This window comes from Harpia harpyja, chromosome 1, assembly GCF_026419915.1.
Source record: "Harpia harpyja isolate bHarHar1 chromosome 1, bHarHar1 primary haplotype, whole genome shotgun sequence".
NCBI classification, from domain to species: domain Eukaryota; kingdom Metazoa; phylum Chordata; class Aves; order Accipitriformes; family Accipitridae; genus Harpia; species Harpia harpyja.
Window position 1 is genome coordinate 75,986,883 of NC_068940.1, and position 14,301 is coordinate 76,001,183.

Below are 14,301 nucleotides of genomic sequence, written 5' to 3' on the forward strand. Positions count from 1 at the left end.
ACCAGGACAAGGGAGAAAAAACAGTACTGTGATGTGGACATGGTGGGGACATGGTGGAATATCTAAGACATGACAACTGCGAGACTTGGCTGCAGAAAGGCAGCTGAACCTCAAAGCTGGAGTCCCTTAAAACTATGCAGTCTGTGTGATTGACTGGAACTGCACATTCTGTGACAAATACACAAGCCAAGGCAATATCAAGAATTTGGGAGACTGAGGGTGCTGTGGAGCACATCATGCCAGCCAGAAGGTGCCAACACCACTAGAGTTTGCACAGCTTGGAGAAAAAGACCAACACTACCAGTAACAGAGACAAACTCTGCAGAACAAATAAGCTTCATTGCAGAGGTGATGCTGATTAGGGTATTGGCTGGAAAGCAAAAGCAATGTTTAATAACACGAGATTAGCACACAAGCAGCAGTGGGGCAAAGAAAGCAATTGTGTCAGTAGGTTCAGCTGGAATTTCACTGAGCAGATGTATTTACTGCTCAATGATAAAAAATTGGAAAAAAAAAAAACCCAACAAAAAATGAGCAGGATGGAATCCTTTATTTTTGTGAACCTTCAGGTAAGTTAGTAAGAATAAAGAGAATGAAGACAATCCTGTCCCTTACTACTTAGGGACCAATTCTGGGAGTCAGAGCTGACATCATGTCACCGATACTCACTAGAAGCCAAAGTCTTCTGATCATTGAGGTAAAGCATTAGGAAAACTGAGAGGGTCTGGGCCACAGATAATCAAACATAAATTCAAAATAAGAACAATGAATACAAGGAGGCACACAGACAGATCACAATAAGGTGGCAGCTCTGGGAGACTTGCTGAATTATGGACATCGTGGCTCAGCTACTTGCCTGTAATAGAGCTTATCATCCAAAAAACAGGGGAGGCAGGTTTTATAAACAAATTAGATTAACAGAAAGGGGTTAATTAAAAGCTCTCCATGTGATACTAAGTACAAAACTAAGCTGTCCAAAACACAAAGGTCTTCCCACCATCCTCATATATTACAGTATAATAAAAATAGGAAACTGCTAGCTTACAGGTTTCGAGGAATACTGAAAATTGAATATCAGTTGCTCAGGGGAGGAGTCATTGGCTTTAACCCTGCAGTACAGCAAATTTTCTGGTTTTAAACACAGATAGTTATTTCAGTTAGAATGTATTTACTTAAACCTAAATACAAGACTTTCAGGCATGAAGCCTTGCCAATCATAACAAACTTGCCCCGTTGAGAAGACTAGATAAACAGTCTTCTCTGGAGGCTGTGGTACACCCCCAGCTACCCAATCCCTCTCATCAGAGTCCCTTTTCACTCATTCACTGCCTCCCTGTGGGACTGAATAAAACATTTCAGAGTTAAATCTAAATGTTGTCAAGATCAGGCTTTGTCTTACCAAATACAAGCTGAGCAATTAAGTCCTACATAAGCTGAAAACCTTGAGACTCCGTGGTGTAACAGATCATGATAGTTTCCTTACTGTTGTGGAAAAGGGCATTAAACCATACAAGAGCAAGTGTATTTACTATGGGTGTTCAAATGACTTACTGATTTTAAAACATGTCATTCAGCAATGCCTTCCAGACATCCCAGTACTTCACAGCGCAAAACAGAGTATATACAAGAACTGGTTACATGATAAATCCCCACCTTTATCTGAAGCTATGTAAAGGATGCTCCATGCTTGCATTCCAACTTGCCAATTTATATCAAGTGGTGGTGATTCGTATTACAGACGTGCACATGCAAGTGGGAAAGAATGTCTTCGGAGAGATAAAAATCCTGATGGGTGGGTCTTTTGTTTTGAAAGCAGTAATCGAAGGTCAGAATGTCATATTTTAAATCTTAACCATCTCTTCTGGTATCCAACTTGAAAAATATTACCAATAAACTGTAGGTACTGCAAGTTTATTGAGTAATTCATTCAACAAAAAAAAGGAAAGCATCAGACTGACATATTTTGGGAAATTATCATCCTTCAAGACAAACCATCAGATTCTTAGCAGATATTTACCTGAACTCCAGTTACCAGCTTTAAGTGTTCAGCAGTAGAAAACTGCTGAACTTTCGACTTTGCAGCTCTGTATTGAAATGTGGCTTTGTACTGACTATAAAGTAGACAGGAGAATGGTTGAATCATGGTCTTCGAACTCTCAGGAGAATGTCTGGACCACCTATAAGACACAAAGTCCTTCCTAGTCTCTCCTTTAGTAATGCTATCCATTTGCATGTATTAGCAAAAGTTTCCTGAGAAAATGTGAGAAAAATTGCTTTCTTGCCTAACAGCCCAACAACTATGCTGGGAAGTGGGGTATCTGGGGTCTGGTTCCTGCTCCAGCATAAATGATTATTATACAAAAAGAAACAGTCTTGACATGAGTGACTGGGAACATCAATCATCAGACCATATCCCAATCCAAAGAGCACTTACCTATAATCCTCAAGATAAGGATTTTAATTTTTTTTTTTTTGGGGGGGGGGGGGGGTGAATAGAATGGGAACTGCATCTGCCATACGTATCAGAGGTGTCTCAGCTCCTAAACTTTGGGGTGAAAGGCTTTCCAGAAAATTTATCAGGCAAATTTCATCCAAGCAGCTTTCAGGTGATAAAAAATGACTATTCAGCTCATGTGGTTAACGCATTGACAAAAAAAGCTTGACCAGTTCTCAAATGAATTTATTCTACTTTCAAGCACTTTGTCTTACAATATACTACTACTTTAACAGCCCTAGAAGCTCACTGACTCCCAGATATGGCTGTCTCTGGCTTTGACTCAAAGCATTTCTAGTGTGGTACTGACTATACATTTCATCCATTACTTTTATTCTTCCAACGTAACATTTTGCTATTTATTCTGAGCAGCAGATCACAAGACCTGGAAGCATGTGTTTGTTATGAAATTAGGAGGAGTGGCTGAATTTCCCGTGCTTCTTGGAATTCTAAAACTTATATATTACAAAACACAAGCAAAAATTAAGCGCTTCAGAAAACATCTTTAAAACGGCCATAACATCAGTCACCAAAACTGTGCTGATTTCTGTGTAACATAATGAACAAGGGTACCTTCAGACCGGAAAAATGAAAAACAAAGGAAAAGTCCAATTATTAGTTTTGTAAAGATGTTAAGTATTAACGGTAATTGGGTCTAGCAGAGCAAAAGAAAAATCTTCTGGGATAGTCCTATTTTGTTCCAAGCTCTCCTGGGGCAATTCCTGCAGGATTTAGTCACTGAGGCAGAGAAAGTAGTCCCTGGTAAGTGGCCAGAAGCTAACTCAGTGGCTGGGTACAGTCTCAGGACCTAAGCAGGGAGCTGTGGGAAAGGCTGAGCTCACCTCTCTCTTTGTTAACAAGGCACAAGGATGGTTTAGAGACATGTTCAGCTAGCTCCATTGAGATCACTGGCTTTGAGCTGATAGGGAAGTCCCTGTGAGTAGCTGTATTGCAATTATTGAGTTTCTTACAGAGCAGCACAAAGCTATGTGGAAATAGGTTAAGGTAAGTGCATCTCCTGAAAACAGGAGAAAGCAAAGGTGCATATTAAATGGGAATACATCTAAGGCAGGAGCCAAGGAGTGAGTGGGGGCTTAGTTTTGAAAATGCATTTTTAGACAAAACCCAATTTAAAAAACATATGTGGGAGTGGGAGCCTATCTGCTCATTATCTCTTCACATAACCAGAGAGCAGCTAGAACTTCTGTTACGGGCTTTAAAACTACCAAATGCTGTTAGGTGTGACCTGAGAAAATAATCAGCAACAGCGTATTAAATTACAATTATGAATTGCCTGAGCTGAGACCAAGATTTCAGAAACAGGTACCTAATTTTTGACTTGTACATCTGCATTGAAGTGGATTAAGGATGTAACTTGATTGTCCAAAGTGAGCGCTTACATGTCGAAATACGCATCTTGGAAACTTATTTTGGTGTATGTTTTATAAGAAAATCCGAGTGGATGTGATTTGAAGCTAACAAAATACATCTCTGAATCTTCGAGGAGAAGTGCTGGAGGAAGAACAGAGATTGATACGCAATCTCTTTCTCTCATTTCATTTCTTAATCAGGCTATAGATGACATGAAACATACAGAAAGGGGAGTTAAAATGACTGGCCTCCCTGGGAGGTTTGGTTTCACCCTTCTAATAAGTCAAATATCTAAGCAAAGCACGGTACTACTGTACATTTGTAAGGAACATCAATATTTTTTTTTCCTTGAGTTCTCCATCTTGCTTCTGCACCTCATTTTTCTAATTACTGTCACAAAAGATTAAAACAAAACAAAAACCAAACTGTGATCCAAAGCATTACGTTCTCTTAAGCATGTTCAGAAAAAAATGGGTGCTGTTTGCAGCCATCAGAAAGCACTGTGAATTTCAAACAGGAAAATAGATATCTGATGGATTTCATCTACCTGACTGAGTAGTTAAGTGTTCACTGCCCGTGAACATGTGATTTTAATCTCACTGAAATATATGAGGCATGCACCAAGGAGAACATACTGTAGTTTCAACATACATTGCTGAGGACAGAATCACATTGACCTCTGAGGAAGGACCATCTGCAGTCAGTGCAACACTAGGGATGGCCTTCCAGCCACCTGAAAAGGTTTTGTTTTCCTAAGCAGCGTACTGTATTATACATGTATCTGAAACCTAAAATGGTTGATTTTCATGTCGTAGTTAAAAATAATTGCCTATACAACTAATTAAACATGGAATTTGAATTAAATGTTTATTCAGACCTCCGCTTATGAACACAGTTTATTGTTATAGCTTCCAAATACATGTTTGTGGCTATCTTTACAAACTTTCTTTTAGGTTTTATTACAGTTTTCTTATGTGGTATCATACATGCATGCATACACACATATCTGTATAATGTGCATAGCTAATTATCTAATTAATGTCTAAAGTTCTGAGTCATCAATTTAACTTTTTCAGAGGACTAAAAGAACAGCAACCCGTATTGATTTTCCAGCCAATCAAAAAAAGACAAATCACTCTTCAGGCAAATCAGGAGTCTTGACTTAAGCTTACCTGGACTTGGATCTTTGCCAACCTTTTAAAATCACCTTTCAAAAAATGTCCCAAAAGTCTACAGAAACATCTCTGAACTTTAAATGTAGCACCTGACAGGAAACTGTAATGTTATTTAATTACAAATTTAACCCTGAATGTTTTGGTGGGGAAAAAAACTGGAAAGTTTAGCTCTTTCAAAGTAGTATTCAAATTCAAAGCTTGTGGGTGGAGTTGGGTGTGTGAAGGTGCATAAATAGGCAGTAGGAACAGCAGTGTTCACACTGTAACTGGGATCACCTTCGCGCCCTGGCAGGCATCTGAGAGAGTAAACAAGGTAAGGCATGGCACACTTGCTGCTTTAGAAAGTACCCGGGGGAGCTGTGAACCCCAGGTTACCTGGGGCTGGGGCAGCTGATCAATGGAAAGAAAAGACTGCAGCAAAGTAGGCACAGTTCAGCACGGCTTGCTATGAAGAAAAAAATGTGTAGAGAAATGTTGGTTTTGCAGGTTAAAAGAGCCAGGAGAGCAGGGTTTTTTGGGGGGGTGGAAAACATAGCAAAAGTGCACATAGCCTTCCAGAGGTGAAGTTTTGAAAGAGCAGGTTTAACGTTCCTCTGTCTTTGCTTTCTGCATTCTGCATCAGCAACAGCATAAAATTTGCCTGGTCTTTAACTTCCTGGTTGTCCCATACCTTTTGTTTTGTTTTTTTTCTTTTAAAGAAGCATTACTTCTGCTATACAGCTCTAGCCAAAACAACTCTTGGAGCAATCCTGAAAATCCACTGGGCTTAATTTAACTTTATGCAATTTTCTTCTTTGCCAAGGAGAATTTTCATAGGGCAGAAAGGCAGTCTGCTGCAAAAGTTTTATTTCATGCCCTTGAAACAGTGACTTTTTGGATGTTTGAGGTCTACTGGACATCCCAGTAGCAAAGAGCACTGTACCACTGATGCAAATTCAGCTGATGTCTCCTCTTGCAGTTCCTACCCAGAAAAATGCTTCTGGAGTTTAATTTTCATTGTCTGAATTTTAAAAACTGTCAGCCTGTTGTAATTTTGCATGAATCTTCTGAATTTTCTGTATTGCTTTTGGAATATCATAGATTTTCTTACTGTACCCGTTACATTGCTGTTCTAGTTTCTAGGAGGAAATTTAATGAGAAAACATAGGGTCATGTTGCTAAAGTGTTTTACCCCTTCAAAGAAGCATCCCAGCTGAAACACTGAGGAGCTTCCCATCAGAAGTGCCTCAGCTCCATCTCCATGCCCCAAAGTCCGGCTCAGGAAAAGCCCTCTGCTTTGTGTCGCTTAAACCTGCAAACTGCATTTCAGTTCTTACTGTTCTACACAGCAGCTCCTCCCCACTCTTTTCACTATAGATTCCACTGGTTTTGTGGATTAGATGATACTTCTAAGGGGGAAGACAGGATCGGAAGTTTCAACAACAGCATTAAGCTGTGCCAATGCTAATGTCTCACTGTAAAGCCTAGCTTAACATTCTGACTTCTCATTTGAGTTGCTCCTGCTGCAAAATGGAGGAAGAGCCCAGACAAGTTAGTTTTTCAGCACCTGCTGCTAGGTTACTGTAAGACTGGGCGATTGAGGTAAAACTGTGAACTTATTAGGACTGGCAAGTACTTTTGGAATTACCAAAACTGAGTTGTTTTACTGAGCAAATTCAATATACAGGAAAAGAGAGAGAAACTAACATGTACATACGCATCTTAAAAGGACCGCAGCCCAACGGCATGAACCGAGCAGTAGAAAGCAGCCGGGTCCTTCATGGCAATTTGCTAAGTAAACCTCACGCTTCCTTGACAGTCCCCAAGCCCAGGCCCCTGCCTGGAGCAATTCCTTTCAGCCCTGACTCACCCTGCTGCATACCTGTGACTTGACCTGCTCTGCTGTATGCCTCAAAGCAAGCACCAGCCTGGGAGGCACGGCAACGTGAAGTTTCTCTCCTCTGTTCCAGGAGCGGCCATGGAGAAGCGTTACATGTCCATGTTCCTGCTGCTCGTTGCCATCTCCTGTGCTCTGGCGAAGGATATGGGCAAGAAGGAGACAAAGGAGACCACTGCTAAACCAAAACTGCCTCAGACACTCTCCAGAGGTAAAAAAAACCAACAAAAAACCCCAAGCCTAAATTAAAAAAGTGCAATCTGCTAAAGTTTTGACTCCTATGCTGCTCTAATAAATTAATTTTCTTGCAACTCATTCTGCAAATACATTTTCCAGTATTTCCTAGCACCCGCTCCCCCTTTATTCCTGATTTAAAGCCCTCTGGCAGTGTGCCTGTTCAAAGCTCTTCCCGGCAGACGCGGGCAGGGGGTGGGACGCGAACCCGCGGCCCCCGGGCCCGCTCATAACGCGCCGCCTGTCCTCCCCCCGCAGGCTGGGGAGACCACCTCATCTGGACGCAGACGTACGAGGAAGCCCTCTTCCGCGCCAAGCACGGGTACCGCCCCCGCCCCGCCCCTTGCCCCACCCCTCACCCCACCCCCTAGCACCTCCCCGTCCCCTAACCAGGACTCCTGTTTTTCCAGCAACAAGCCCCTGATGATTATCCACCACTTGGACGACTGCCCGCACAGCCAAGGTAATCCCTTTGCACCGAAAAAACCCCATCCGAACAAACAAACAAAAAACCCCAAAACCCAAAGAAATCACCTGGTTTGGGGTTTCTGGACAAATGCTGCTTAAAACAAAAATCAGCGCCATTCTGCTTGCCGCCTATGGCTTAGTGAAATAGTGACTTGCACAAGCATGCAGAGTGTTCTTCAAGTCGCTGTCCTATGTAGGCATTTTCCAATGTGCAGCAATAAAATAAAAATGGTAATTCAGTATGACATGAGACAAAATGGATATGGAAATGAGCAGAGGTCAGCAGGTTTTGACCTGCGGCAAATCTGGTTTTGGTTCGCATCACAATCAGCCAAAACCAACAGCAAGTCCAGGAGTAGTGAAAAACAGTAATTCACTGGAAAGGACATATTCAGCTTTCAGTATCGCTGATGATTGGGACTGAGTCTGGCCAGGGACTGAACCAAGCCAGGCTGAAACTGAGCTTTTGTGGGATTTCTGGTAACTGGGACTGCTCTTTTCCCAGTATTTCTGAATTTACCCAAGGGCTCTTCCTCCTGCAAGCTGATCCACAAAGCAAGACCTTTGTGTCCATCCATAGCTCCAGTAACTCCAGAATAATTTTGTAGAAGCATTAAAATCCTCTCAGACATTTCAGGCTGAAGTCCTGCACCTCCATATGGAATTTTCTGTGCCTTAAGAACTGGAGCCAGAAATTGCAATAGCAGACTAGGAGGTTTAAAGGGTCAAATGCTCAAATTCAAGCTCTGGCAGACAAATTTGAGACCTGTAGTATCTGAAGGAAGGACGGACATTTTTTACCATTATACTTACTCTTTACCACAGCGTATAAATTATTTGATCATCTTCCAGAGGAATGAACTTAAAATCCTCATTTGCTGCAATCGTAAACTGGGAATTCTCAATTTGATTTTACTTTCATTCCCATTTATTTCCACTCTAGCACTCAAGAAGGTCTTTGCTGAACATAAAGATATACAGAAATTGGCTGAAAAATTCATTCTCCTGAACCTTGTGGTAAGTTTCCCACTTACACTTCATTAAGTGAAAGCAGTGAAGTTCTATTTTTAATTATGGCTTCTCCAGCTATAATTAGTCAGTTTAATAGCTATGGTTGGCTAGGAAAATGGCCAGTGCTGAAGCATAATAGATTTAGTAATAAGTGTCTTTCATCTGTACCTATCATAACCTCAAAATATGAGGGAATTTAAAGTTTAATAATAACGTTAACTGTTGTTATAAATTTGCAACTCCAGCTGTTAAAAGATTGCATCCTAGACAGTGAATTTCTTAAACTGCACAACGTATTTTTTAAGCTCTGTTTCATAACACAAAGTACAATGAAGGAAAAAACCCCCATATTTATGTAACATGCCCTCCTTGACTGGGAACCTTCTCTGTTCTCTTTAAGTATGAAACCACAGACAAGAATCTTTCACCTGATGGCCAGTACGTCCCTCGGATTTTGTTCATAGGTGAGTACCTCAAGTGTCAAAGCTGATCTCGGATCAAAGCCCCTGGTGCACCATGAATCTCAAATCCTTGGGCTTATTAACAGGAATTTATTCCATGTGAAATATAAAATTTCTAGTTGGTTTTGTTGGACGCAATTCAAAGCAACCCCAGCCGGGTCATTAGCTTCACAGGTCCAGCATTCCTCCCTCATGGATTCCATGAATGATGTAATTCTGTCCATCGTGTCATCAAAATGACATGATGCCAGTTACTGGAATGGGTAGGCACCGGCTCAGCCTTGCTCATCCTCCTATCTCTAGAAATACTGTAAACCCATCAGGTTTCAGTTTGTAACGCAGTCTCAGAGATGGCAGGAACAGCAGTGACCCTGGACGCTTCAGGGCTGATTTTCAAAGCTCAGTACTCAGTTCTGTGCTCCCCTAACCTGCACAAACCCCTGTGAAGCATTTGTGTTTTGGAGACGTATTAGTGGCCACGCACGCATGCAGGTATTCCCTCTCCCAGAACAGATATGTAGCCTCGCATACCACACACATGCATGATTAACACATACCTTTATAAATCTAGGTCACAATGACCATTTTCAACAGACCAAAGCAACTGCCGTATTATCTCTGCCTTTATTATTTCTTTTTTAATAACATTTGTAGCCTGAAAGCAGCCTCAGCTCGTAGAGTTAATTCAGGTACTATGCAGTGGCACAGGGTGCAAGGCTGATCAACACTGATCAGAATTAAACCTATCCCCTTTTTAATAAACCTGCAAATACAACACTTAAAATTGAAATGTCAGTGACTGCAAGAAGAATGATCTATTGGTTGTTAGTGGAAGCAGATGCGTCTTGCAGAAACATTTGGGAAGCTAAAGAAGTGCAGAAAGGTTTATTTCCTTCTGCTTGAAGGTTAGTCCTGTCCTCTACAACTTCTCTCATCCTTTTTTTTCCAGATCCTTCCCTGACTGTGAGAGCAGATATTACTGGAAGATACTCAAACCGTCTCTATACATACGAGCCTTCTGACATTTCATTGTGTAAGTAGCGTATCCTGAAATATTCTGAAATACTCTGAAAGCAGTCACATTTTTCACATGACAAGGAATAACACCAGGCATTACGGACTCTTGCAGTCAGTACTTGCTGAAAGACAGTTAACTAGGTTTAGAATTAAACAGGATGCTGGACTTAAACTCAGTGAGGTGAAGAGAATGATGGCAGAGCCCTGGAGCCTTAAACATCCATCTGTTTTAAAAGAAAGCATACATCAGTAGGAACTTGCATAATTCAACAGTATTCAGTGTAAGCAACGGTGAGAACTCCTGCGCACAAGCCCTGCTGTACCAGGTCAGGAAACCTTCTGGGAGCAGGGAAGAGCTGTTTGCCACAGCTCCCCCCTCTGCCCTGCGAACACCTATGTGTTTGCATTAAGAGATGGACGTTCTCACCAGTCAAAATTAAACAGATGACGTTCACAAAATGCTTGGAAGAGCACAGAATCTGTATAGCAATAGGCACATGAGCAAAAGCTTTAATAATAATAATGACATTTTCTCTACAGTATTTGTAGTTGCTGGAAGAGGAAGTTGCAACAAAAATAACATATATGAATATTTCATTTCTAGTGTATTCAAATATGCAGAAAGCGCTGAAGCTCCTGAAGACTGAACTGTAAGGGGAAGAAGGAAGCCCCTAAATACTATAAAGTCTGATCTTCCATCTCTTCTCCACTCATTGAAACTGGTGAAGGGACCATTTAGAGCGATATTTAGTGATGTGTAGTGCTGGTTTATATATATATAAACACTACAGTTTTACATTAGCATTTTTGTACTGGGCAGCATTTTTAAAAGCTGGAGGCTTTTAATTTAAGGCATACAGAAGAATACTGTATGATCCAACTGTAAAAATGATTTTTTAAAAAATAAATCCATTTCAAGTGTTTACATACAAAGTGTTGCAGTGTTACGTATTTTTTCCTTATTATCATCTACCATTATTAGAAGGAGTAAAATCACACTGTTACTTGAAACCACAGCTTGCAGTTTTACATCTAGGCACTTGGGAAGGAAAAGGGCTGTTGTGGTTTAACCCCAGCTCAGCCCCACACAGCCGCTGGCTCACTCTGCTCCAGAGGGATGGGGGAGAGAATCAGAAGGGTAAGGGTGAGAAAAGTTGTGGGTTGAGATGAAGACAGTTTAATAGGTAAAGCAAAAGCTGCACATGCAAGTAAAGAAAAATAAAGAATTCATTCACTACTCCTCATCGACAGGCAGGTGTTCAGCCATCTCCAGGAAATCTAGGCTCCATCACACGTAACAGTTGCTTGGGAAGACAAACGCCATCACTCTGAATGTCCCTCCTTTCCTTCTTCTTCCTCCAGCTTTATACACTGTGCGTGACGCCATATGGCTGGGGGATATGCCTTTGGTCAGCTGGTGTCAGCTGTCCCGGCTGTGTCCCCTCCCAACTCCTTGTGCACCCCCAGCCTCCTTGCTGGTGGGGTGGGGTGAGAAGCAGAAAAGGCCTTGGCTCTGTGTAAGCATCAGCAATAACTAAAATATCCTTCTGTTATCAACACTGTTTTGGTCACAAATCCAAAGCATAGCACCATACAAGCTACTATGAAGAAAATTAACTCTACCCAGCCCAACCGAGCCCAGGAAAGCAGCTTTTTATCTCCAGTTTCAGCAGCTAGCTAAGCTCTGCACTTCTCAGCCTGCTTTATCTCCATTTATTTTCCTGTAGCACCAACCTATGTCAAGCTCTCATTATCATCCCTTTCTTTACAGTCAGATAACAAGAAGTGTAAAGAGTACTTAAGACTAGAGGATGGGATTGCTTACACGTGTGGGGCTTTTTTGTTTCTTTTTTTAAACTGGCTGCATTCTGAAGTTGTCTGAGGATCACCTTACCTACTTGGAAGAATTTTTTTTTTTTAAAGACAAAAACTGCTTCCCTTCAAAGATTCCTGCTTACCTCAGAATTCAGTAAAGCCTTGAGATGATTAATAGAAGTGATACTGTATTGAGTATATGGTTAGTTTCACGATTGCGTTACAGCTTGTGATTGCTTATTTACAAGCCCAAAAGGGACAAGAGGAGTCAGAACTAAGAGAAACCCTGCAGCTGAACACCACGGGAGCACACACCACCTTAAGACTTAGACCAAAAGGAGACTTTGCAACCTCAAATATCTAAGAAGCCAGCAGCAGCACCAGTGAAAACACTTTGCTCAGGACTATACCTCCATTATCTTCTCAGCTTTTTGGCAATGTCAGCCATTACTACCACTACTATTACCATTACTACCACTACCCAGTCACGATCACAACCATGAGAGGAATACACCTCAGAAGGTAGGGCAGGCAAGAGAAGCAAGGGTTTCAGCTCAGGGGAATTTCTCAGCAAAATTAGAAGCAAGGCACCTGCTAATATGTCTTTGGCAAGCTATGTGAACCCTACCAACCAGAAAATCTCAAGTGGTACCTAGAAAGGGCTCCAGCCATGCAGTTCAGTATTGCTTCAGGAGTTCAGTTAAGATGTTCCTTTCTATTGCAGCATCCTTTAACTGCGAGGAAGAAATTCTTTGCTGCAGAAGGTCCTTCCCTTCTTCCTTCCGAAGCAAAAGATGGGGGAAAAAAAGGATGCAATAGGGGCAGAAGTATTCTCCAGAAGCAGCTATCACCCACAAAAAGCAAAAGAGGTGATTACAGCACTGAGCAGAGGGACAGCACAGAGGGAGGCTGGAGCAATTGGTTATCAGAATCATCTTACCTACTTGACCCAAAGTACACTTGCTAGAGCTGTGTATCTGACATAAAACAAAAGCTGCCCACGCCATCACATTTTAAAAGTCTGTTTTTATAACTCTACTGAAGTAGCATAATGTTCTTACATTGACTTAGTGATGCTATGGATAATATCCAGCAAATGGATTTAAGGCATATTCTACAAAAGTCTACTAGTCTATGTGCTATAGGTGCAAATATACAAGCTAGTTCAGCCTGCAAGTATGAAGAAATTAATTTTTAAAATAAATTAATTTTTTGCACTTAAGGCTGTGCTTTTGTAGTTTGCTTTTGACCTTAGCCAAATTTGCAAGAGTCTTAACACATAAATGATCAATTTAATTCTGTTCTTTTCATCCCCTCCTCTAAATACAGATTATTTAGGTTTACAGAGGCATCAAGCCAAGCTGAGGTACCTAAAAAAGCCCTTTTCCCATTTCTTTGGAAAACCTGGGAAATAATTTCTGAAGTATATATGCTCAGTAACTGGAAGTGCATGGGATGGATGGGTTCTCCAGAACCCCACTAGCATTGGACAATCTTTAAATAATTAGGCCTAAAAATAATAATGCAAGCTAATAATACCAGCAGACTCCTATTCCCTTATCAGCTATAGGTTTTAAGGTACATTTTTACAGGTATCAATTCAAGTTATGCAAGCTTTTTCTTTTTGTAATAGATAGTTATTTTCATGTGAAAGGAGGCAGATGCTGTACAGTGATATCAGTATGTTAGTTAAGACCTGGATTAATTTTCTTACACAGATGCAAAAGAATTATATTTTATTATTTTACAGCCAGTTATTTTTATGTGATAAAAATGTGTAGATGCCTTGAAAGAAGTCAAGACAGGTTTCTACACTTTCCAGAATAAGAAACTTTAAGAAAGCATTTCGACATGGCTAAGGTCAAAAGACAGGTAATGTAAACATTAAGAATGCTCCAAGTTAAACCCTGTTATTTTGATACTCTGCTGCTGTAAATAGCTTCTAGAAAATCTGGCTACAATTAAGCCTCGAGCAGTCAGATGAAAGTTAAAATGCCTCCCTAAAAACCAACCAAAAAAAAAAAAAAATCTTTATACGACCAAAACTATTTTCTCAAGAGGAAAAACAATGCAATGAACAAACAAAACTTTAAAGACAAAACCCACCAAGAATAGGTATAAATACTTTTAAAAAATGCTCCATTTCAAAACGTCAGAACAGTACGTTTCTTGTACACTGACACGCGAGTCAGACCTCTCCTGAGGAAGGCTAGTCTCTTCCCCCCAAAACCAAAGCCAGACTCATGTGTTTTACTGCCTCCCTTTAAGAATTAGATTCTGAAAGTGAATCCACACCTCCAATGTGAATTTCAAGGTTTGTGTTGGTTGGGATTTTTTAAATCGCAATCTTTTAAATCACCATCTTAAAAAGACAAAGTA

At 40.8% G+C, this 14,301-nt stretch overlaps 1 protein-coding gene across 1 annotated transcript; it reads left to right on the forward strand.

Moving 5' to 3' along the window:
- Positions 1-5,263: 5,263 nt before the first annotated feature.
- Positions 5,264-11,013, forward strand: AGR2 (anterior gradient 2, protein disulphide isomerase family member). The gene is made up of 8 exons (XM_052801038.1): positions 5,264-5,353; positions 6,990-7,127; positions 7,409-7,472; positions 7,561-7,613; positions 8,562-8,635; positions 9,030-9,093; positions 10,040-10,123; positions 10,712-11,013. Exons 2-8 carry the CDS (start codon positions 6,998-7,000, stop codon positions 10,759-10,761), a joined length of 519 nt encoding a protein of 172 aa, XP_052656998.1. The 5' UTR covers positions 5,264-5,353; positions 6,990-6,997; the 3' UTR covers positions 10,762-11,013.
- The last annotated feature ends 3,288 nt before the right edge of the window (positions 11,014-14,301 follow it).

What these genes read in the sequence shown, in the direction of transcription:
- AGR2 (XM_052801038.1), top strand. Translation starts at nt 6,998, where the DNA reads ATGGAGAAGCGTTACATGTCCATGTTCCTGCTGCTCGTTGCCATCTCC. An exon ending in CCCTCGGATTTTGTTCATAG is followed by an intron (nt 9,094 to 10,039) that starts GTGAGTACCTCA and finishes TTTTTTTTCCAG; the next exon opens with ATCCTTCCCTGACTGTGAGA. An exon ending in GCCTTCTGACATTTCATTGT is followed by an intron (nt 10,124 to 10,711) that starts GTAAGTAGCGTA and finishes TTTCATTTCTAG; the next exon opens with TGTATTCAAATATGCAGAAA.